We start from the raw sequence: 22,033 nt of genomic DNA, 5'->3' as shown, positions 1-22,033 counted from the left end.
TCCTTCTTGAGGAAGTAGTTCAGGTCCCTAAGATCTAGGATAGGACGTAAGCCCTTGTCCTTCTTTGCTATCAGAAAGTAGCGGGAATAACAACCACGACCTACTTCTGGCACAGGGACCCTTTCTATAGCTCCCTTCGCCAAGAGAGCCGCGAGTCTCCTGGTGGAGAAGCACCAAATGGTCCTCCGGAAGATGAAGGATGGTGGCATGTGTGATGGTGCAGATTCGAAAGGGAGGGAGTAGCCCTTCCGAATGATCTGCAAAACCCATCTGTCCGTGGTGATATGTTCCCAGTGGGGCAGGTGATGGCGGATTCTGCCACCAACTGGGCGGGAGTGAAGGGACGGCATAGGAGTGTTTGGAGGCTGCAGCAGGGGTAGAGGTGGACTGGACAGACCTCTGGCTCCCTGTCCCACGGCCATATGGGATTCCGCATCCACGGCCACACATAGGCTGTCCTGCGTGCATGGCACAGTGGCTAGGTTGAGGACGCAACAGGGGGCCCCTTCTGTGTCCACGAAAGGGACGAAACGCGGACTGTGGTGGGGGTGTGGCAGTGGAAAGACAAGGGACCGAGCCGTAGTCCGGGAATCCTTGAATCTCCTCAAGGCCGAGTCCGCTTTGTCTCCAAAAAGGCAAGTGTCATCAAAAGGCATGTCCATGAGTGCCTGTTGGACATCTCCTGAGGCGTGGCGCCATAAGGCCACTGTTGTAACTGATCCACCCAGAGAGTCGGCCATATCCAGCCCGCAATGGATAGTGAACTTTGCCGCGTCTCTCCTATCTTTCACTGCTTGGGAGACAATAGCACGGGCCTCCTCCGGTATCTGCAGCAGGACTTGCACAACCGTATTCCACAGTGAGTGGGAATAACGTCCCAAAAGACATGCAGTGTTCACAGACCGCAGTGCTAGGCTGGAGGAAGAAAACAACTTCTTACCAAATTGTTCCAGCCTTTTGGAATCCCTATCCAGGGGTGTGGAAGGGAACACGCCAGAAGAAGAGGAAGCCTGGAACTCAAGACTCTCAGGTGTAGGATGCTGGGACAGGAACTTTGGGTCGTTCTGCGCAGGCCGATGGCGGCGAGCAATAGTCCTGTTCACAGGAGCCCCTGCGTTGGGTTTGGACCATGTACCCAAAACAACATCAGTGAGGGCATCACTGAATGGGAGAAGGGGTTCCAAAGTAGAAGCCCCAGGCTAAAGCACCTCCGTCCGGCGATTAGACCGGACTTCCACAGTAGGTAGCTCAAGGCCAAGGACCTCAGCTGCCCTACTAACCACCATACTATAAGTAGCTCCCTCCGACGTAGCCACGGTAGGAGGAAACAGCATGCCAGCATCAGAAGAAGTATCCAGACCACTGGCTTCACCCAAGTCCTGTGCCCAGTCCATAGCAGGGTCATCCTGGTATTCAAAAGGGTCCAGGGACCCCTCCAATTCCTCCCCGTATTCATACCTATAGGAAAATGGGTCTGAATCCGACCTCGGGCAAATAGGGCCCACCGAAGCCGATGTAGGCTGACGCCGCTCCGACTCCCGAGTGGTTGGGGGTGAGAATTGGGTCGACGTCGATAGTGGGCACTACCAACGTCGGGAGCGTTGATAATAGACCTGGCACCGGGGAAGGTCTCGATGGTGCGACCAGCGTCGGTGGCCGGGGCCAAAGCCATCGGCGCAGAACCCGAAGTCCCCTCAGCCGAACCCCTTGGGCACGAAGGCACCGTATCAGGGTCAGCCCGCCCAAAGATGAGGCGCATGGCCTCGTAGAACTCTAAGTTGGGCGGGGGTCGCTCCGGCAAACTTGGGGAAGCGCGGAGTCGACCCAGACGTAGGTTCTGAGGACGGAGGCCCAGTGTGTGGACGCTCGTTCCACGTCACGTTGGCCGAGCGACGGGGTGAAGTCTGAGAGCGATGGGACTTCTTCGACTTCTTCGTACCTTAACCCGAGGACTTCGAAGAAGACTAGTTGTGATGACTCTGCGACCGATCTCTAAACCTTCCTCTCGAGCGAGACTGGGACCTACGCGGAGTCGAGTGCTGAGCCGCCATTAGCTTTAGAGACCGCTCCCTCAAAGCTTTCGGGTGCATGGCCTGACTCTCGGAGCATGACTTTGTCTGTGGTGCCTCGAGCGCGACCACGACCCAAACGCGATGAGGATCCGTTGCTGACATCGTCCGATGGCAGTCCTCACAAGGCTTGAACCCGGTCTTCATTCAACGCACCAAAGTCGTACCAAAAATTAGCTCGACAAAATGATGAATTCGGCCAAAAAATAGCCTAAGGTAGCTCTCTCCGGATCAGCGCGTAGCACGGAAAGAAAAGAACTGACATCACTGCCAGAGGGCAGCATCTATGTACTACTCCCGAAGCAATCACGGCGACCACGACGCCTGCAGAGTCGACCGACGCCACCTACCGATACGCAAGGGTATTGCTCGAAGAAAACTCTCCGGATCCAGTCTGATTCCTGGGGGAAATTCTAAGGTAAGGAATCTGCAACTAGAATAAGTCTACCAGATATTTTGTTACCGAATCAGATATGACTCTGATTTGGTAACTGTGTACAATGTGACCAGCGCTTTAATACTGCTGATCGAGTTCACTGTTAGGCCTCTCTGCATTGTGAAAGCCATGGCTGCCATGCAGCAGGAAGGGGAGACCAAAAAAACGTGCAAAAATCCATATAGCAGGGGCAGTCTGCAAGGTGTGACAAGCTCCAAAGAGGACATGGACGCCTGAGTGAGGTATCTGGCCACCAACTAGATGATCTGTCTTCTGAGCAGGAATGAGGAAGAGAATACCTATAGCTGGTTTATTTTGGTTCCTTGCGGGTGGACTTTCTCTTGAGGGAGTCCACTCTAAAGGCATACGTGCTGGGGTAGAATACACATGGAAATCTGCAGCGAAAACTGGAGCTGTGACCACAACATTGCTCATCAACGCTTTAGCCAAAAAAGCTTTGCTTCCTTCTACTTGATGGCTGTTGTGTGTATATGGGCTTAACAGTCATAGGCATTTAAATCCTGTTTAGACCACAAGCACTAAGGACCAGCATCATGGGGTGTCTGAGACGGACATCTGCATGTGACATGAGAGGCATCTCTTAAATACTGACACTTGTGAAGGAGACATTATCTTAATTACGGAGCTCCGGGATTATATGGGAAAATCAAACCGAGAACAATAATGGCTAATGTAAGGAAATGCCTCCTTGGAAATGGTTACCCCCTGACTTTTTGCCTTTGATGATGCTAAGTTTTGATTTGAAAGTGTGCTGAGGCCTGCTAAACAGGCCCCAGCACCAGTGTTCTTTCCCTAACCTGTACTTTTGTTTCCACAATTGGCACACCCTGGCATCCAGGTAATTCCATTGTAACTGGTACCCCTGGTACCAAGGGCCCTGATGCCAGGTAAGGTCTCTAAGGGCTGTAGCATATCTTATGCCACCCCGGGGACCCCTCACTCAGCACAGACACACTGCTTGCCTGCTTGTGTGCGCTGGTAAGGACAAAACGAGTAAGTCGACATGGCACTCCCCTCAGGGTGCCATGCCAACCTCACACTGCCTATGCAGTATAGATAAGTCACCCCTCTAGCAGGCCTTACAGCCCTAAGGCAGGGTGCACTATACCATAGGTGAGGGCACCAGTGCATGAGCACTGTGCCCCTACAGTGTCTAAGCAAAACCTTAGACATTGTAAGTGCAGGGTAGCCATAAGAGTATATGGTCTGGGAGTCTGTCAAACACGAACTCCACAGCACCATAATGGCTACACTGAAAACTGGGAAGTTTGGTATCAAACTTCTCAGCACAATAAATGCACACTGATGCCAGTGTACATTTTATTGTAACATACACCCCAGAGGGCACCTTAGAGGTGCCCCCTGAAACCTTAACCGACTACCGGTGTAGGATGACTGGTTTTAGCAGCCTGCCACACTTGAGACATGTTGCTGGCCACATGGGGAGAGTGCCTTTGTCACTCTGTGGCTAGTAACAAAGCCTGTACTGGGTGGAGATGCCTATCACCTCCCCCTTGCAGGAACTGCAACACCTGGCGGTGAGCCTCAAAGACTCACCCCCTTTGTTACAGCACCCCAGGGCATTCCAGCTAGTGGAGTTGCCCACCCCCTCCAGCCACGGCCCCACTTATGGCGGCAAGGCCGGAGGAGATAATGAGAAAAACAAGGAGTCACTGGCCAGTTAGGACAGCCCCTAAGGCAACCTGAGCTGAGGTGACTGACTTTTAGAAATCCTCCATCTTGCAGATGGAGGATTCCCCCAACAGGGATAGGAATGTGACCCCCCCTCCCCTTGGGAGGAGGCACTAAGAGTGTGTAGCCACCCTCCGGGCTAGTAGCCATTGGCTACTGCCCTCCCAGACCTAAACACACGCCTAAATTCTGTATTTAGGGGCTCCCCAGAACCTAGGAACTCAGGTTCCTGCAACCTAAGAAGAGGACTGCTAAGCTGAAAAACCCTGCAGAGAAGACGGAGACACCAATTGCTTTGGCCCTAGCTCTACCAGCCTGTCTCCCCACTTCTAAAGACACTGCTCCAGCAATGCTCTCCCCAGGGACCAGGGACCTCTGAATCCTCAGAGGACTGCCCTGCATCTAGAAGGACCAAGAACTCCAGAGGACAGCGGCCCTGTTCACCAAAGACTGCAACTTTGAAACAAAGAAGCAACTTTGAAACAACTTGCGTTTCCCCGCCGGAAGCGTGAGACTTGACACTTGACACTCTGCACCCGACGCCCCCAGCTCGACTTGTGGAGAACAATCACTTCAGGGAGGACTCCCCGGCGACTGCGAGACCGTGAGTAGCCAGAGTTGCCCCTCCTGAGTCCCCACAGCGACGCCTGCAGAGGGAATCCCGAGTCTCCCCCTGACCGCGACAGCCTGCTCCTCAGATCCTGACGCCTGGTAAAGACTCTGCACCCGCAGCCCCCAGGACCTGAAGGATCCGAACTCCAGTGCAGGAGTGACCCCCCAGGAGGCCCTCCCCCTTGCCCAGGTGGTGGCTACCCCGAGGAGCCCCCCCCCCCCTTGCCTGCATCACTGAAGAGACCCCTTGGTCTCCCATTGAAACCTATTGAAAACACGACCCGTGTTTGCACACTGCACCCAGCCGCCTCCGTGCTGCTGAGGGTGTACTTTCTGTGTGGACTTGTGTCCCCCCCTGCCCTACAAAACCCCCCTGGTCTGCCCTCCGAAGACGCGGGTACTTACCTGCTGGCAGACTGGAACCAGGGCACCCCCTTCTCCATTGAAGCCTATGCCTTTTGGACACCACTTTGACCTCTGCACCTGACCGGCCCTGAGCTGCTGGTGTGGTAACTTTGGGGTTGCTCTGAGCGGTGGGCTACCTTGGACCCAAACTTGAACCCCGTAGGTGATTTACTTACCTGCAAAAACTAACAAACTCTTACTCCCCCTAGGAACTGTTGAAAATTGCACTGTGTCTAGTTTTAAAATAGCTATATGTGATTTATGTGAAAAGTGTATATGCTATTTTGCTAATTCAAAGTTCATAAAGTACCTACCTGCAATACCTTTCATTTGAAGTATTACATGTAAATCTTGAAACTGTGGTTCTTAAGAATTGTCTTTGAGTGTGTGTTCATTTATTGCTTGTGTATGTACAACAAGTGCTTAACACTACTCCTTTGATAAGCCTACTGCTCGACCACAATACCACATTATTATCTCTTTTTGCCACTATCTTACCTCTAAGGGGAACCCTTGGACTCTGTGCATACTATTTCTCACTTTGAAATAATGCATACAGAGCCAACTTCCTACAGCTAAGTTGTATTGTATGAAAAAAGGAACGGTTATCACAGTGCTGGTGATGTGATATATATGGCTCTGGGAACTATCCTGGGAGGTAAATAAGTAGAGTCGGAGGCCTGGCACCACCTGTTGGCCCAGACAGCTATTCAAACTTTTTCTGGAAACAGTTTGGGATCTGGAGGAAATGCAACTGCAGGTAAAAATTACATGCAGAATGTTATTTAGACAGTTGGGGAAGTAGAAACAGATTCAGAGCAATTTAAAGAGCTTTCCTGAGCCAAAAACGTTTTTGGCAGGGATAGGATTTAGTGTAAGTACCAGTACTTAGATGTGGCTTAAACTAAGTGCACAACTGACGACACATATGACCAAGCTCTCACTTACTCCTCTATATTCCAATGGCTATACTGGCCAGGTGTAGTCTGAAAGCACCCCGCTCCAGTGCAGTGGAGGACGAGTATGGAACTCAACATCCACGTAGAAGAATCCAAAATAAACATACAACTCCCAAGGTTATTGTAGTAATGCACCATTACCTTTGATGGTAAAACAAAATAAATCTTAAAAGCATTACTTAACTGAAAATATTCAGAAAGCTAAGTAAGCATCTGGTTGGCAAACATAAAAGCTTTGTTCAAAGAACATTATTGCCCAACAAAAAAACACATAACAGTAAAGAGAAAGTCTTCAGTCCAGTCTTCAGCAAAGTCTACAGTCTATGACTGAAGTTGGAGCAGAGGGACACAGTGCCCCAAGACTTGACACAAAGCAATGCAGTTCATAGACACGAGTTTTTTCTATTTACTGTTCACTGGTCTGTGATAATCCATTTTGTTAATTGGTGAAGCAACATTGAGACCTACAGCTATACACAGCATTATGCATGACAAAGTCAACTAAGGGTACAGGCTAAACATCACTCATGAGTAATTTATAAGCTAAACACAATTTTGAAAAAAGAAAACATACTTTTATCTCTGTTGGGAACACAGTGCTCTCGCAAGGCCTCCTGAATGCATTGAATCTGCTGAGAAACAGCGGACAGCATACGTTCCTCAAGTCTGTTGAACTCATCGAAACAGCCCCATGCACCAACTTGACAGAGACCGACAAAAATTCGACCCATTGCCTAAAAGGTTAAAACATTTATTTGAATATATGATATATTTTTACATGTTTTTTTAATACAAAGGTTTATTTGGTAATCTAAGATAGGCCAGTATTACAGAGAAGGCTGCCTACAAACAGGCTTGACAATGACACATTGTATGCTGCAACAAGACCGCTAAACCTTATTTTATTAAAAATTTCACAATTTGAAAATCCAAGAACTGTTGAATATACTACATTTTTAAGGCCTGATATATCTATAGCGTGCATCACACAGCATCAATGCTCACGAGAAGAACAGGATGAAAAAGTTTGTAAAACTGGTGAGAGGTGACTGGATATTATCAGCTAATGCTTTCCCTCTTCCACATTATACACTTGTAGATGGCTAAGTTCCTTTCCTAATATGCGCAAAATGTTGGTGACATGCACAGAGGATGCTCTCTGGGCATGCACAGATGCTTGAGCTGTGGTTCTGTTAAACTCTAATGACAGCTTTCACATGGACACGTTAAGAGTCTTGCTGGATATGGCGACCTTCAATTCAGACCATATGGAAGGAAAGAGAAGATCTGATCTCACAAAACATTATCACTGTGGCATATCTTGGCACAACATTGACTTATGTTTTGTAAGAGGGGACTTTTCAAATACAACTGAACTATCAAAAAATGAGGTACCTGGAAGTCAAACGTTTCATCACAGTTGAAAACCAAAACGAACCGTCCAAGCTGATGTCCAAGAGCCTTTACAGATTCGGTCTTGCCAGTTCCAGCAGGACCTATTTACGAAGACAATACAAGATCAGTGTGCTGTTTATTACTCTCAGAATGCTTTCAACACTGCAGTGTTAATATTTTTTATCATAACACATGTAATTAAAAAGACCAAATTAAACTAACTTAGATTTACAAAGATTTAACTACTACAGCCTTCCACTTTCTTTACTGCTTGAAACATTAGTTTGCCAATATTAAACAAACGAGTAAGCCGTCATGGGTAAGGCCCATGCAGTTATTTTAATGGGGGCCATGTCACATGGGTCAAACAGTTTCCAAGGATTATGCAAGGGAATAGGTTACTAATATGGTTGCCATCTTTTGATTTCCTTTGCAAAATTTGTCACATCTTCAAATATTTTTGCCTTTTAAAAGGAGCCGTACAGGAATATTTGCACAGATTACGCACTACAAAAAAGCAGAGTGCATCACTTTACCAGACCATGGAGCGTTTCAACACTTTTTCTTCGGTCTGCCTACTAAAGTGATGCAACAGGCCGACAATATTCGTGTCGAAAATATGGACAGGAAATTAGGAAGCTGAGTGCCATCTCTTAAATACTGGGACTCGTGAAGTAGACAATAATATAATTGCAGAGCTCCATGATTATATGGTGAAACTGCAGGAAGCTGGCTCTTTACATGGTATATCAAAATGATATATACTGTGCAAAGAGTCCAAGAGTTCCCTTACTGATAGATAGGGGCTTGCTCTAGCAATCCCACTGTGCTCTCTTAGGGGGTAGTGGGGTTGAGCATCTTTAGGCTTATCAGAGACGAGTGTTAGACATTTACCAAAAGGCACACAGTCAATAAATGACATGTGACTCAACAAGGAGATCCGCACCAATTTACTAAATATAGCAAGTATCTTTACATAGATTTAGTCACCAGAATCAATTCAACCAGGTAAGTTTTGCAAGAATAATTTGTACAGTTTTGAAAAGTCGACAGTGCAATTCTTAGAAACTACAATGTTCTTCAATGGAGGAAAAACAAAAACGGCAAACAGGTACTCTACAGCAACTTACAGGACCAATCTTCAGGACTTAAGGTGAATATGTGGCAGGGTCCTAGGCCACACCAACAGGTCACCTCGGGAGCCACTGGGGTGGTAGGTTCAAGTGGTGCAGTTCAGCATAGGGTATACCGTTTGCGTCAATGGGGATTGGTCTGGGCAGAAACACTTTATGGTTACTTTCATGTGATTTAAGTTACTGTGAGTACTGTGGTACTGCAAGTGCTAAACACTCATAGATACGTCTTGGCTGCTCAACACAGCTCCCACTGGAGAGCCCTGGCTTCCTAGACATTGTCGCCATAGGTAATAGGGGTTGCCTAGACCTGGTATAAGGTGCAAACACCATAGGTGTCCACTACACACCAGGCCAGCTTCCTACACACTGAAGGACCTTTTATTAGGGTCCTTGGCTAAGCCCTTAACGGGGGACTCTGTGGACCAGTCCATAGCCCTTAGATGCTGCAGGTGAGGATTTGGGGTCCAGTTAGTGTGAACCACCAAGTAGGCTCAGTTCTTAGATGATTGGGGACATAAGGACACCAGTGGTCCTTTTCTCCTCATCAGAGGCGTCCAGGTGCAGTGGACTGTGTGCTTCAGTCACCAGAGGTGGTCGCAGTGAAGGGGGGAGGGGCGGGGGGGATCCACAGAAACAGGCTGCAGGCCTGGACTGGGGGACTGTAGGAAGCTGGGTCTTTATGTGGTATGTCAATAACTAGATACACTGAGCAAAGAGTCCAGGGGTTCCCCAATAAGGGGACAGGGCATGCTATGCAATCCCAAAGTGCTCTATTTGGAGGTAGTGTGGTTGAGCAGACTTAAGCCTAACAGAAAGGAGTGCAAAACATCCACACAAGTCAATAAATGATACACAACTCCAAAAGGAGACACACCAATTTATAGAAACAGCAAGTATTTTTATATATGTTTAGGCATTAGCGAAACATCGCTCAGGTATGTATGTTTTCAAATATAATTGTATTTTTAACTTCCAAAAGTGGACAGTGCAATTTCTGAGTTCTGTAATGTTATTCTTTGGTAACAAGAACAAGTTCTGCAAACAATTAGAGTACAGCATTTATAAGACCAATCTCCAGAAGTTAAGCAAAGTGGTCGGCAAGGTCCATGGAAGCGCCAGCAGTACACCATCAGAGGCATGGGATGCAGGGTGCAAACAGCGTTGGGTGTCCAATGCATTTCAATGGAGATCGGTCACTGGGAAAAGAGGCTGCAGGCTCTGGCCAGGAAGCCAGTCGGACTGAACCAACGGTGGGACTCAGGCCTCACGATGCTCTGACACAGGTAGGCACCTTTGGTCTTCCTTCTCCACAGCTCAGGAGTGACAGATGCGGAGGGGTCTTCAGGTGCACTACCAGAGTGGTTGTGGTAGAAGGAGGCTGCAGGCGTCGTCAGGGAGTCCAGGAGGGGTGAAACCATGATGAACTCAGACTCTGGAAGGGTGGGGAACCTTGTTGGCATCGGTAGCCGACTTCAACTCGGGCCAAAGGCGGCAGTGCAATGGTGGCTTCATGTGTCCAGTGTTGGTGGTGTCCTGGAGGATTCAGAGTCCTTTCTCGGAGTTTGAGGGAGAACATGTCCAATGTTCACAGGAGGTCTTGAGTCTGTATTGAAGGCAGGCAGTCCTCCCAGGTTTCTGGAGTCACAGCTGCAGGACGAGTCTACTTTGGTGCAGATTTGGACAAGGGATGCAGACACGCCAGTGCGGTAGCTACCTGGTCAGCTGCTTCTTTTCTTCTTTTCTGCGGCTCTTCATTGTCCTTGGTCTTCTTAGGTCATCAGGATCTGCTTCTCTGGTGTCAGTGGCTCCCCTAAATACTGAATTTAGTGAAGTGTAGGGTAGTAGCCAATGGGTTACTGCCACTTGGGGTCACTACGACCCCTGTACGACCACTTACAGTGTGAAGTGGGCATAACCCTGTCCTACAATTCCTAGGTATGCTTTATAAGGTGCCCTCTCAGTGCATTTATTGATAAATCCATCACTGGAAGATGCCCTTTGGGTGCAAGTATTGATAAATCCATCAGTGTGGGCTTTTCAATACGAGATGTTGGATACCAAACATTCCTATCTTCAGTAAAGCCATCATGTAGCTGAGGAATTCGTACTGACCAGTGTCTAGCACATGCATTTAAAATCACTTCCCTGGTCACTTACAAAATCTGAAAATTGACAAAGACAAAGCAGGGGCATATCTGCTGGTGCAGAGATACCCTTACGTGTAATATCATGCACCCTGACTCAGGGCTGTAAGGCCTACTATAGGGGTGACTTACATATACTGCATGGAGTGTTAGGGAACGTGGCACACAGGCTGTGTGCCATGTAGTGTTTTCACTTTTACGTGCACCAGGACACGCAGCCTGCAATATCAAACTTTCATGTGCTTGGCAAGGGATCCCTTAGGGTGGTACAATTCATGCTTCAGCCCTTAGGGACCCTACTTAGCACCTCAGGCCCTAGGTACCAGGGGTTGACAGGGACTTACAGAAGTTGCTAAAGGATATGAAAATTCGGGAAACAACTGTATAGTTTAGGGAAAGAGATCTGGCACTGTGGTCTTGGTTAGCAGGAGGCCAGCGCACTTTCACAAATCCCATAAGATGCCCGGCAAAAAGTGGGAGGTAACCATGTCAAAAAGGCACTTTCCTACAAGTGGTGATTAAACAGGAGGGTTGATACAGCAACCGCAAAAAAAAAAAAAAAAAAAAAAAAAAAAAAACTTAGAGCTGACTGACAGATACTCAACTGTGCCAACGTCAAGGCCTTGCCAGGCTAAGGACAGAACAAAACACTTCACACAAGGGTGCAGTAGGTGGGTTAATGTGTTTTTCAGCACATTAAGCCACTAGCTTGTCCCAACACAGGCGTATACAGTTTTTGTGATGGCTCTCGGCTTCCACTGACTTGACAGGCTCCAGGCTTGAGTCTTATGACCCTCAACTGTCGCTGCTCAAGCCCCACACAGGATGTTTAAGCGTACGCAGGTTTGGATGGAGAACATCCACTGCCGTGCTGATGAGACAGAAAACCCTCCCAAACGGTCAGCCTGATTGTTTGACAGATGCTCATGCTCAGGAGTTCTGGGTTCCACGCTCTCTGTGCCCAATCTACAGCCACTAGGATGGTTTGGGCCCAGTCAGTCCTGATCTTGAGAACTCTGGGCAGGAGTGGTATCCATGGAAAGACAAAGGCGTCCTGAGTTCCAATCTGAACACATCTCTGAGCGAGTCTAGCTTTGTAAGCTCCAACACAGCAGAAGTACTGATGTTGTGCGTTCTCAGCGAATAGATCAAACCAAGTTCCCCCGACCATGCACACCTCTGGATGCAGACGCCATTTGTGATCAGTGAGGCAGCTACAGCAGAGTTTTTCACCCTAGTGTTCAGGGATCCCACTAGGTGTTGTATAACTAGGAAGATGTCTTGACATTCCAGCCACGTCCATAGCTGCAGAGCCTCTTGGCACAGAGTCCAAGACCCCGCCTCGCCACTGCCCATTGATTAAGTACCACATGGAAGAGGTGTTCTTTGTGAATACCTGTAAGGAAACAGCTCCCTGTTGCAGTTACCCCCCACTTTTTGCCTGATGCGGACTTGACTGAGAAGTGTGCTGGGACCCTGCTAACCAGGCCCCAGCACCAGTGTTCTTTCACCTAAAATGTACCATTGTTTCCACAACTGGCACACCCCTGGTACACAGATAAGTCCCTTGTAAAAGGTACCAGTGGTACCAAGGGCCCTGTGACCAGGGAAGGTCCCTAAGGGCTGCAGCATATGTTGTGCCACCCTAAGGGACACCTCACCTAACACATGCACACTGCCATTGCAGATTGTGTGTGTTGGTGGGGAGAAAATGGCAAAGTCGACATGGGATCCCCCTAAGGATGCCATACACACAAAATACTGCCTGTTGCATAGTTAAGTCACCCCTCTAGCATGCCTTACAGCCCTAAGGCAGGGTGCACTATATCACAGGTGAGGGCATAGCTGCATGAGCAATATGCCCCTACTATTCTTAGACATTGTAAGTACAGTTGTGGCCATTTTAAGTATATGGTCTGGGAGTGTGTCAAAAAACGAACTCCACAGCTCCATCATGGCTACACTGAATTCTGGGAAGTTTGGTATCAAACTTCTCAGAATAATAAACCCATACTGATGCCAGTTTTGGATTTGTTAAAAAATGCACACAAAGGGCATCTTAGAGATGCCCCCTGTATTTTACCCAATTGTTCAGTGCAGGACTGACTGGTCTGTGCCAACCTGCTGCTGAGAGATGAGTTTGACCGCATGTGGTGAGGGCCTTTGTGCTCGCTGAGGACAGAAACAAAAGCCTGCTCTGGGTGGAGGTGCTTCACACCTCCCCCCTGCAGGAACTGTAACACCTAGCAGTGAGCCTCAAAGGCTCAGGCTTAGTGTTACAATGCCCCAGGGCACTCCAGCTAGTGGAGATGCCCGCCCTCTGGACACAGCCCCCACTTTTGGCGGCAAGTCCAGAGGAGATAATGACAAAAACAAGGAGGAGTCACCCACCAGTCAGGACAGCCCCTAAGGTGTCCTGAGCTGATGTGACCCCTGCCTTTAGAAATCCTCCATCTTGATTTTGGCAGATTCCCCCAATAGGAATAGGGATGTGCCCCTCTCCACAGGGAGGAGGCACAAATAGGGTGTAGCCACCCTCAAGGACAGTAGCCATTGGCTACTGCGCTCCTAGACCTAAACACACCCCTACATTCAGTATTTAGGGGCTCCCCAGAACCTAGGAAACTAGATTCCTGAAACCTGAAGACAAAGAAGGACTGCTGAACTAAAGCCCTGCAGAGAAGACGGAGACACTAACTGCTTTGGCCCCAGCCCTACCGGCCTGTCTCCCCACATAAAAAAAAACAGCAACAGCGACGCATCCCCCAGGGTCCAGCGACCTCCGAAGCCTCAGAGGACTACCCTGCATCTAAAAGGACCAAGAAGCTCCCGAGAACAGTGGCCCTGTTCAACAAACCTGCAACTTTGCAACAAAGAAGCAACTTTTAAAGACCATACTTTTCCCGCCGGAAGCGTGAGACTTCTCACTCTGCACCAGACGCCCCCGGCTCGACCTGCGGAAAACTAACTCTACAGGAAGGACTCCCCGGCGACTGCGAGCCCGTGAGTAGCCAGAGTGGACCTCCCCTGAGCCCCCACAGCAACGCCTGCAAAGGAAATCCAGAGGCTCCCCCTGACCGCGACTGCCTGCTTCAAGGAACCAGACGCCTGGAAACCACTCTGCAACCCGCAGCCTCCAGTTCAGGAGAGACCCCCAGGCGACCCTCTGCCTAGCCCAGGTGGTGGCTACTCCGAGGAGCCCCCTTCCCCCCCCCTGTTCCTGCCTGCATCGTTGAAGAGACCCCCGGGTCTCACCATTGATTCCTATTGAAAACCAGACACCTGTGTGCACTCTGCACCCGGCCGCCCCTGTGCCGCTGAGGGTGTACTTACTGTGCCTGCTTGTGACCCCCCCAACGCCCTACAAAACACCCCTGGTCTGCCCTCCGAAGTCGCGGGTACCTACCTGCTGGCAGACTGGAACCAGGGCACCCCTATTTCCATTGAAGCCTATTGTTTTGGGCACCACTTTGACCTCTGCACCTGACGGGCCCTGAGCTGCTGGTGTGGTAACTTTGGGGTTGCCTTGAACCCCCAACGGAGAGCTACCTTGGACCCAACTTTTAACCCTGTAAGTGTTTTACTTACCTGTGAACTTAACAAATACTTACCTCCCCCAGGAACTGTTAAAAAATTGCAGTGTCTAGTTTTAAAATAGCTTATTGCCATTTTTGCCAAAACTGTACATGCTATTGTGATAATTCAAAGTTCCTAAGATACCTGCGTGAAATACCTTTCATTTAAATTATTGTTTGTAAATCTTTAACCTGTGGTTCTTAAAATAATCTAAGACAAGATATTTTTCTATATAAAAACCTATTGGCCTGGAGTAAGTCTTTGAGTGTGTGTTCCTCATTTATTGCCTGTGTGTGTACAACAAATGCTTAACACTACCCTCTGATAAGCCTACTGCTCGACCACACTACCACAAAATAGAGCATTAGTATTATCTCTTTTTGCCACTATCTTAACTCTAAGGGGAACCCTTGGACTCTGTGCACACCATTTCTTACTTTGAAATAGTATATACAGAGCCAACTTCCTACAATACCTGAACTGAACAAAAACAAGTTGATGAGGCGCGGAGACAACTGGAGATCAGAATCCTTTGATCTTCATCTCTCCCAGATGGCTGCCCAAGCCTAGAAGTGACACATCCGTCACTACTGTGAGCTTTGGGTGGGGAAGGAAGAGGTTTCTGCTGCTGATCCAATCACAGTTCGTCAGACACCACTGCAGGTCGTTCACACCCTCCATTGAAATTTGAACGTGGTCATAGAGGCCCTTCAGATCCCACTGCAAACCTCACATTTGCAACCTGGCATGCTCGATCAGGAGGAAACAGAAAGCAATCAGTCCCTACAGCCTCATAGTTAACATCACTGAAACCCAGGACTGAGGCTGAAAGATCAGCATCATACCTTGAATATCCTGGACCCCCTATACCTCTGGGGAAAGGAACGAGACCAAACCATGTCCAAAATGTCTATGATGAAGGGGAGTGGGTGAGAAAGAGATACATGCGACTTAGGCATATTGACAGTGAATCCCAGAGTTAATAGGCGGTTCACCATAGTCTGGTGGTGGTTGACAACTGCCTGGAGTAAGCCCGCCTTCAACAGCCAATTATCAAGTAAGGGGGAAGTCTGGCACCCATGTTTCCCTAAGGTGTGCTACCACCCCCATCACTTTAGTTAACACCCGAGAGAGCAATGGTGAGATCAAATGGGAGTCAAACTGTAAACGCTCCTGTTTCACCACAATCTAGGCAGCACCAATGGGCCTGCAGGATAGTTATAAAGAAATAGGCATCCTGCAGGTTCAATGCCACCATCCGGGATCAAGGGCAGGGAAGACCTGGGCCAGTGTGAGCATTTTTAAATGTTTCCTTTCAGAAAAAGGCATTGAAAGTGTGCAGCTCTAATAATAGGGCAAAAGCCTGTATTCATCTTTGGCACCAGAAAGTAATGAGAATAACAACTATGTCGTACTTCTGGCATCGCCCCTTCTCAATAGCCGATTTGGCTAAAGGGCTTGCATTTTCAGCTGCAAAATTAAAAGATGATTGTCCGTCAGATGCTGGTATGGTGGAAGGTGTAGCAGTGCAGAAAGGAAAAGGTAGGGCATACCTCTTCCGCACACCTTGCAGGACCCACATATCTAATGTTATGGCCTGCCAACCTGGCAAGACTCGTCTGATCCTGCCTCATATTGGATGGCTGTGCTCCATTAAGGGCATGCTAAAAGCACTTGGTGTAGGGAAGTGCCCTCTTTCTGCCATGTACCCCCACTTTTTGCTTGTCAGTGTGCTTAGACTGCCTGAAAAACTGCTAACCAGGACCCCTGTGATTGTGCTCTCTCTCCCAAATTTAGTTGCTTTGGTACTTCTAACAACCACAATTGGCATATTGGTGTACCCGTAGTATATGGTACTTCGGTACCCAGAGATTTGGTACACCAGGGGTCCCACATGGGCTTCAGCATGTATTATGCTCCTCATGGGAGCCCATGCAAGCTGTGTCTGCAGGCCTGCCATTAGGCAGCCTGCGTGAAAAGGTCCATGCACCTTTTAATTGATGGTCACTACACCAGGTCACTGTGTGCGGTCACCCCTGCATGAGCAGAGGTGCCCCTACAAACTCCAGTTACAATGCCCTGGGCTTCATAAGTAGGGTGAAGCCATTTTAGCTATATACTGGCCACTGGTAACTGTCACTACCTGTGGTCTAGCTACATAATGTTAACTACGAACCTGGGCATATATGGTATCAAACTTGTCAGAATCATACCCCAATACGGATTCCAGTATTGGTGGAATGATTCCATGCACCCTGAGGGTTCCTTAGAGGATCCCCAGTTCTGCTCCTACCAGTCATCTAATTCGCCGCTGCAGCCCCTCAGACAATTCTGCCATCCGGCTGCTTGACCAGCTCAAGAAGGGGATAGCAGAACAAAGGATTTCCTGTAGGAGAAGGGTAAAACCTTCTCTCCTTTGGAAATAGGTGTTACTGGGTTAGGGAGGGGTAGCCTCCCCACACCACTGGATTGCTTTGAAGGGCACATTTGGTGCCCTCCTTGCATAATTCGGTTTGCACCAGTCCAGGGACCAAAGGTCTCTGCTCTCATGTTAAACACACAAAGGAAAGGGGAATGTCCACTCCCCTGTCCAGCCGCCACCCCCACACTCTCCCACAGGGTGCTGCCCATCAGGACTCCTCTGCAAAGACCTCTTATGCTTGTGGCCTCCAGAATCGCTGCTGGGCAACACAGGAACCGAAAAAGACTGCCACACCTGAGAAAACTTCTTGCAACACTGTTTATGTGGCTCCAGTCAGGAATCTGCAACATTTCCACAGCTGTGCACCCTCTGGGGTCAACAAGACTTCAGCTGCACCAAGAAGGAACCTCCCTAAGAGTCAAGAAATCTCTCCCCTGCATCCGCAGGCACGTAAAGGCAATGACAGTCAGCTGGTGGGATCTTTTGTCCTCCAGATCTCCATAGATTCTCTAATGCAGGTGTGGTTCTGCGGGATCCCCTGGGTCCTCTCTACCTTGTCGAATGTGGAAGACTGTGAGCCCTTGCACTGTGACTGGTGCAACAACCAGCACTTGTTGACTCCTGTTCCGAAGGATCTTCACACTACAAGTAGCCCGGATCCCCAGGACTCTACCTCTGCAATGACAGTCTCCTCTCTGCTGGTCCAGCAACTTGGGACTCCTCTTCAGTTGTGCTGACTGGGCCTCAACGCAACTTACTGTATCTCCTGCCAGTGGGTTGATCGTGGGGACTCAGACTGCTTCTGCTAGCTCTCCAGTCTGCCTAGGGTCAGCCCGGACTCCCCTCCAAGGGTTGAGGCCCCAGGACCTTGATGGTCCTCACCAGCCCTTCAGCTCCAACTTGCATTTGCTTATGCTTGTTGGTGGTCTTCCTGACCACTGACCAGTCTGCAATCTGGCAACTGTTGAGGCACAGATCCTAGATGACGTCAGGGACTCCTCAGCAGCAGGCCTTCATCAATCAGTCGTCCTGCTCTTCACCACAGAAGGGTTAGCTTTCCCTCCTGCCCAGTCTGGACGACTTACTGTGCCTACTCCCCTGTCTTCTAAGGGTCAGTCAAGACTCCCTTGCAAGGGTCGAGTAGCCAAGACCCTCCTGAATTTACTTGTGCTTGTTGGCCATCCTGATCACTGACCCATCTGTAATCCAACAACCATCGAGAGACCGCTCTTAGGCGAATTCAGCGTTTTCTCTGCAGCTCCTGGACTCCGCAGGTGGGCTTACTCAATCACCGTCAGATGGGATCTTCAGCTACAGAAGGGTGGGCATTGGCTCCTGCCCCTCCTGCATGGACTGGACTCTGTCCCCTTCTTTTGCAGGTCCTCTTTACCCAGAATCAGCCCTTGGGTTCCAATGGTCCGATCCTGCTTCTACATTCTCCAACTGCGACGTCCCCATGTTACCCTAAGGGAAACCGGGTAACTTGTCTCTGCATCTGGCTGCTGGGGATCTTCTAGGTACTTACCTTTTAGGGTTCCACTCTTTGTCTTAGCGCTTGTCTAACTATTCCATGCACTCTAGTGGAGGACACCTGTTCGCATTCCATTTTTTTAGTATATGGTTTGGCACCCTGTAGGAAATACCCTCTTTCATGGGGCATGGTTACCCCCATTTTCTGCCTTTTGGTGTGTTTGATTGTGTTCACTGGGTTCCTGCTAACCAGAACCCCAGTGATTATGCTGTCTCCCTTCAAACTTTAAACACTTACACCCCACATTTGGAATACTGGTGCCCCCATGTAAGTCACTAGTATATGGTAACCAGGGCATTGGGGTAATAAGGGCACTGCAGCATGTATTATGCCACCCATGGGGAGCCCATGCAAATTATATCTGCAGGCCTGCCATTGCAGCCTGCATGAAAGGGTGCGGGCGCCCTGTAAGGAAATGACTCCTTGGCATGGTTACCCCCTGAATTTTAGCCTTTGCTGATGCTAAGTTTTGATTTGAAAGTGTTCTGAGGCCTGCTAACCAGGCCCCAGCACCAGTGTTCTTTCCCTAACCTGTACTTGTGTTTCCACAATTGGCACACCCTGGCATCCAGGTAAGTGCCTTGTAACTGGTACTCCTGGTACCAAGGGCCCTGATGCCAGAGAAGGTCTCTAAGGGCTGCAGCATATCTTATGCCAATCCGGAGACCCCTCACTCAGCACAGACACACTGCTTGCCAGATTGTGTGTGCTGGTGGGGAGAAAATGACTAAGTCGACATGGCACTCCCCTCAGGGTGCCATGCCAACCTCACACTGCCTATGCAGTATAGATAAGTCACCCCTCTAGCAGGCCTTACAGCCCTAAGGCAGGGTGCACTATACCATAGGTGAGGGCATAAGTGCATGAGCACTATGCCCCTACAGTGTCTAAGCAAAACCTTAGACATTGTAAGTGCAGGGTAGCCATAAGAGTATATGGTCTGGGAGTCTGTCATGCACGAACTCCACAGCACCATAATGGCTACACTGAAAACTGAAGTTTGCTATCAAACTTCTCAGTACAATAAATGCACACTGATTCCAGTGTACACTTTATTGTAACATACACCCCAGAGGGCACCTTAGAGGTGCCCCCTGAAACCTTAACTGACTATCCGTGTAGGCTGACTAGTTCTAGCAGCCTGCCACACACCAGACATGTTGCTGGCCACAAGGGGAGAGCGCCTTTGTCACTCTATGGCTAGTAACAAAGCCTGTACTGGGTGGAGGTGCTTCACACCTCCCCCTGCAGGAACTGTAACACCTGAGGGTGCACCTCAAAGGCTCACCCCCTTTGTTACAGCACCACAGGGCACTCCAGCTAGTGGAGTTGCCCGCCCCCTCCGGCCACGGCCCCACTTTTGGCGGCAAGGCTGGAGGAGATAATGAGAAAAACAAGGAGGAGTCACTGGCCAGTCAGGACAGCCCCTAAGGTGTCCTGAGCTGAGGTGACTGACTTTTAGAAATCCTCCATCTTGCAGATGGAGGATTCCCCCAATAGGGATAGGAATGTGCCCCCCTCCCCTTGGGAGGAGGCACAAAGAGGGTGTACCCACCCTCAGGGCTAGTAGCCATTGGCTACTAACCCCCCCAGATCTAAACACGCCCTTAAATTTAGTATTTAAGGGCTCCCCAGAACCGAGGAACTCAGATTCCTGCAACCTAAGAAAAAGACTGCTAAGCTGAAAAACCCTGCAGAGAAGACAGAGACACCAACTGCTTTGACCCCAGCTCTACCGGCCTGTCTCCCCACTTCTAAAGACACTGCTCCAGCGACGCTCTCCCCAGGGACCAGCGACCTCTGAATCCTCAGAGGACTGCCCTGCTCTAGAAGGACCAAGAACTCCCCAGGACAGCGGCACTGTTCACCAAAGACTGCCACTTGAAACAAAGCAGCAACTTTGAAACAACTTGCGTTTCCCGCCGGAAGCGTGAGACTTAGCACTCTGCACCCGACGCCCCCGGCTCGACTTGTGGAGAACAATCACTTCAGGGAGGACTCCCCGGCGACTGCGAGACCGTGAGTAGCCAGAGTTGCCCCCCCCGAGCCCCCACAGCGACGCCTGCAGAGGGAATCCTGAGGCTCCCCCTGACCGCGACTGCCTGCTTCTAAGATCCGACGCCTGGTAAAGACTATGCACCCGCAGCCCCCAGGACCTGAAGGATCCGAACTCCAGTGCAGGAGTGACCCCCAGGAGGCCCTCTCCCTTGCCCAGGTGGTGGCTACCCAGAGGACCCCCTCCACCCCCCTTGCCTACATCGCTGAAGAGACCCCTTGAAACCTTTTGAAAACCCAACGCGTGTTTGCACACTGCACCCAGCCGCCCCGTGCTGCTGAGGGTGTACTTTTTGTGTGGACTTGTGCCCCCCCCCCCCCCCTCCGGTGCCCTACAAAACCCCCCTGGTCTGCCCTCCGAAGACACAGGTACTTACCTGCTAGCAGACTGGAACCGGGGCACCCCCTTCTCCATTGAAGCCTATGCGTTTTGGGCACCACTTTGACCTCTGCACCTGACCGGCCCTGAGCTGCTGGTGTGGTAACTTTGGGGTTGCTCTGAACCCCCAACAGTGGGCTACCTTGGACCCAAACTTGAACCCCATAGGTGGTGTACTTACCTGCAAAAACTAACAAACTTACTCCCCCCAGGAACTGTTGAAAATTGCACTGTGTCTAGTTTTAAAATAGCTATATGTGATTGGCTACACTGGAAACTGGGAAATTTGGTATCAAACTTCTCAGCACAATAAATGCACACTGATGCCAGTGTACATTTTATTGTGAAATACACCCAGAGGGCATCTTAGAGATGCCCCCTGAAAACATACCCGACTTCCAGTGTGGGCCGACTAGTTTTACCAGCCTGCCACACACCAGACATGCTGCTGGCAACATGGGAAGTTGGCTCTGTATATACTATTTCAAAGAAAGAAATAGTGGGCACAGAGTCCAAGGGTTCCCCTTAGAGGTAAGATAGTGGCAAAAAGAGATAAAAGGGCAGACCAGGGGGGTTTTGTAGGGCACCGGGGGGGACACAAGTCCACACAGAAAGTACACCCTCAGCAGCGCGGGGGCGGCCGGGTGGTGGCTACCCCGAGGAGCACCCCCTTGCCTGCCTGCACCGCTGAAGAGACCCCTTGGTCTCCCATTGAAATCTACTGGAAACCCTACGCTTGTTTGCACACTGCACCCGGCCGCCCCCGCGCTGCTGAGGGTGTACTTTCTGTGTGGACTTGTGTCTCCCCCGGTGCCCTACAAAACCCCCCTGGTCTGCCCTCCGAAGACGCGGGTACTTACCTGCTGGCAGACTGGAACCGGGGCACCCCCTTCTCCATTGAGCCTATGTGTTTTGGGCACCATTTTGAACTCTGCACCTGACCGGCCCTGAGCTGCTGGTCTGGCGACTTTGGGGTTGCTCTGAACCCCCAACGGTGGGCTACCTTGGACCCCAATTTGAACCCTGTAGGTGGTTTACTTACCTGCAAGAACTAACATTACTTTACCTCCCCCAGGAACTGGGAAAATTGCACTAAGTGTCCACTTTTAAAACAGCTAAATGTGTTTTATGTAAAAAGTATATATGTGTAGGAAGTTGGCTCTGTATGCACTATTTCAAAGTAAGGAATAGTATGCACAGA

The 22,033-nt window shown here is 49.7% G+C and overlaps 1 protein-coding gene across 2 annotated transcripts in view; it reads right to left on the bottom strand.

Moving 5' to 3' along the window:
• The window catches only part of DYNC1H1 (dynein cytoplasmic 1 heavy chain 1), a 916,572-nt gene that overhangs the window by 689,918 nt on the left and 204,621 nt on the right, over nt 1–22,033 (bottom strand). For both annotated transcript variants that reach the window (XM_069208347.1, XM_069208346.1), the window contains exons 28-29: nt 7,590–7,690; nt 6,769–6,928 (exon numbers count right to left, since the gene is read on the bottom strand). In XM_069208347.1, coding sequence (XP_069064448.1) covers nt 6,769–6,928; nt 7,590–7,690 — 261 coding nt within the window. The remainder of the gene's footprint in view (nt 1–6,768; nt 6,929–7,589; nt 7,691–22,033) is intronic.

Source organism: Pleurodeles waltl, chromosome 9 (assembly GCF_031143425.1).
Source record: "Pleurodeles waltl isolate 20211129_DDA chromosome 9, aPleWal1.hap1.20221129, whole genome shotgun sequence".
In the NCBI taxonomy this organism is placed as follows: domain Eukaryota; kingdom Metazoa; phylum Chordata; class Amphibia; order Caudata; family Salamandridae; genus Pleurodeles; species Pleurodeles waltl.
The sequence above is the reverse complement of the archived record's forward strand: the minus strand, read 5'-3'. Positions and strand labels throughout refer to the sequence as shown.